Source organism: Limulus polyphemus, unplaced genomic scaffold (genome assembly GCF_000517525.1).
Source record: "Limulus polyphemus unplaced genomic scaffold, Limulus_polyphemus-2.1.2 Scaffold5894, whole genome shotgun sequence".
NCBI classification, from domain to species: Eukaryota; Metazoa; Arthropoda; class Merostomata; order Xiphosura; family Limulidae; genus Limulus; species Limulus polyphemus.
In genome coordinates, this window is record NW_013671504.1 from 18842 (window position 1) to 20376 (window position 1535).

Below are 1535 nucleotides of genomic sequence, written 5' to 3' on the forward strand. Positions count from 1 at the left end.
CTCGGTGAATTGTACATACACTTCTCGTATTTTGTTGAGTATTAGTGTTAAAATTAGCTCTGTTTATGGGATCTCAGTGAATTGTACATACACTTCTCCTATTTTGGTGAGTATTAGTGTTAAAATTAGCTCTGTTTATGGGATCTCGGTGAATTGTACATACACTTCTCCTATTTTGGTGAGTATTAGTGTTAAAATTAGCTCTGTTTATGGGATCTCGGTGAATTGTCATACACTTCTTGTATTTTGGTGAGTATTAGTGTTAAAATTAGCTCAGTTTATGGGATCTTGGTGAATTGTACATACACTTCTCCTATTTTGGTGAGTATTAGTGTTAAAATTAGCTCTGTTTATGGGATATCGGTGAATTGTACATACACTTCTCCTATTTTGGTGAGTATTAGTGTTAAAATTAGCTCTGTTTATGGGATCTCGGTGTATGTACAATTACTAATACTCACCAAAATACGAGAAGTGAGCTAATTTTAACACTAATACTCACCAAAATACGAGAAGTGTATGACAATTCACCGAGATCCCATAAACAGAGCTAATTTTAACAATTCACCGAGATCCCATAAACAGGTGCATACACTTCTCGTATTTTGGTGAGTATTAGTGTTAAAATTAGCTCTGTTTATGGGATCTCGGTGAATTGTGCTTACACTTCTCGTATTTTGGTGAGTATTAGTGTTAAAATTAGCTCTGTTTATGGGATCTCGGTGAATTGTGCTTACACTTCTCGTATGTTGAACCAATATTTCAAAGAGGTAGGATGTGTCTTTAGTCTGCTCGAAATTTCATATTTTTTTAGACTAAAATACATCTTAGTTACTAAGCTTGATAAATTATAGTTGAATTCTATGGTATTGATGTAGTAATTTATGATTTTTTAGTTATTCAATTGTATATATAAAACTTTATAAAAATATATTGTTTTATATCCTATACGTGCAATTTCTTTAAAGGCTTAGCAACCTACGATAAGCAGCAACCAAGTACAAAGGTCGTAACTAGCAGAGATAATTGTTTGCTTTGCTTCTTTATTTACAGTTCTATGTTTTAAGAAAAATAAGTTTAAAAACTTATTTCAAAATAGCAATACTCTATATATATAATGTATAATAATTGAAATGTGTCTGTATTTTACAAAATGCTAGTCTACTAAAACACAGCCAAGACAAGTTTCTTTGCACAGACCAGAGGTCAGTATTATGTTATTGGATACGGTAACATGAGTGCACGTGAGCCGCATCATTGTAACTTTTCAATTGTTAGCCAGGCATGGCTGACAAGTCAATATAATAAAAAGAATAAATACTTATAAATGTATAGTGTTGTGAGATATAAGCTATTTAGTCTAAACATTTATGTTTTCGTGATATAATTTGTTGTCATTCTAGATTGAAAGAGACATAATTTATATTTATTTCCTAATTTTCTATGGTGGTTGCAAGATTGGTCAAATCTACCGAACCCATACCGAGATTAATTACTGAAAATATAAATAAAATATAAAGTTTTTTCTTAAAAAA

The 1535-nt window shown here is 31.1% G+C and overlaps 1 protein-coding gene across 1 annotated transcript in view; it reads left to right on the forward strand.

Moving 5' to 3' along the window:
• Window positions 1-1535, forward strand: part of LOC106473111 (plasma membrane calcium-transporting ATPase 1-like) — a gene marked incomplete at its 5' end in the record, with an annotated part of 55815 nt that overhangs the window by 18543 nt on the left and 35737 nt on the right. The window contains one exon of the mRNA XM_013933793.2: window positions 586-608. Coding sequence (XP_013789247.1) covers window positions 586-608 — 23 coding nt within the window. The remainder of the gene's footprint in view (window positions 1-585; window positions 609-1535) is intronic.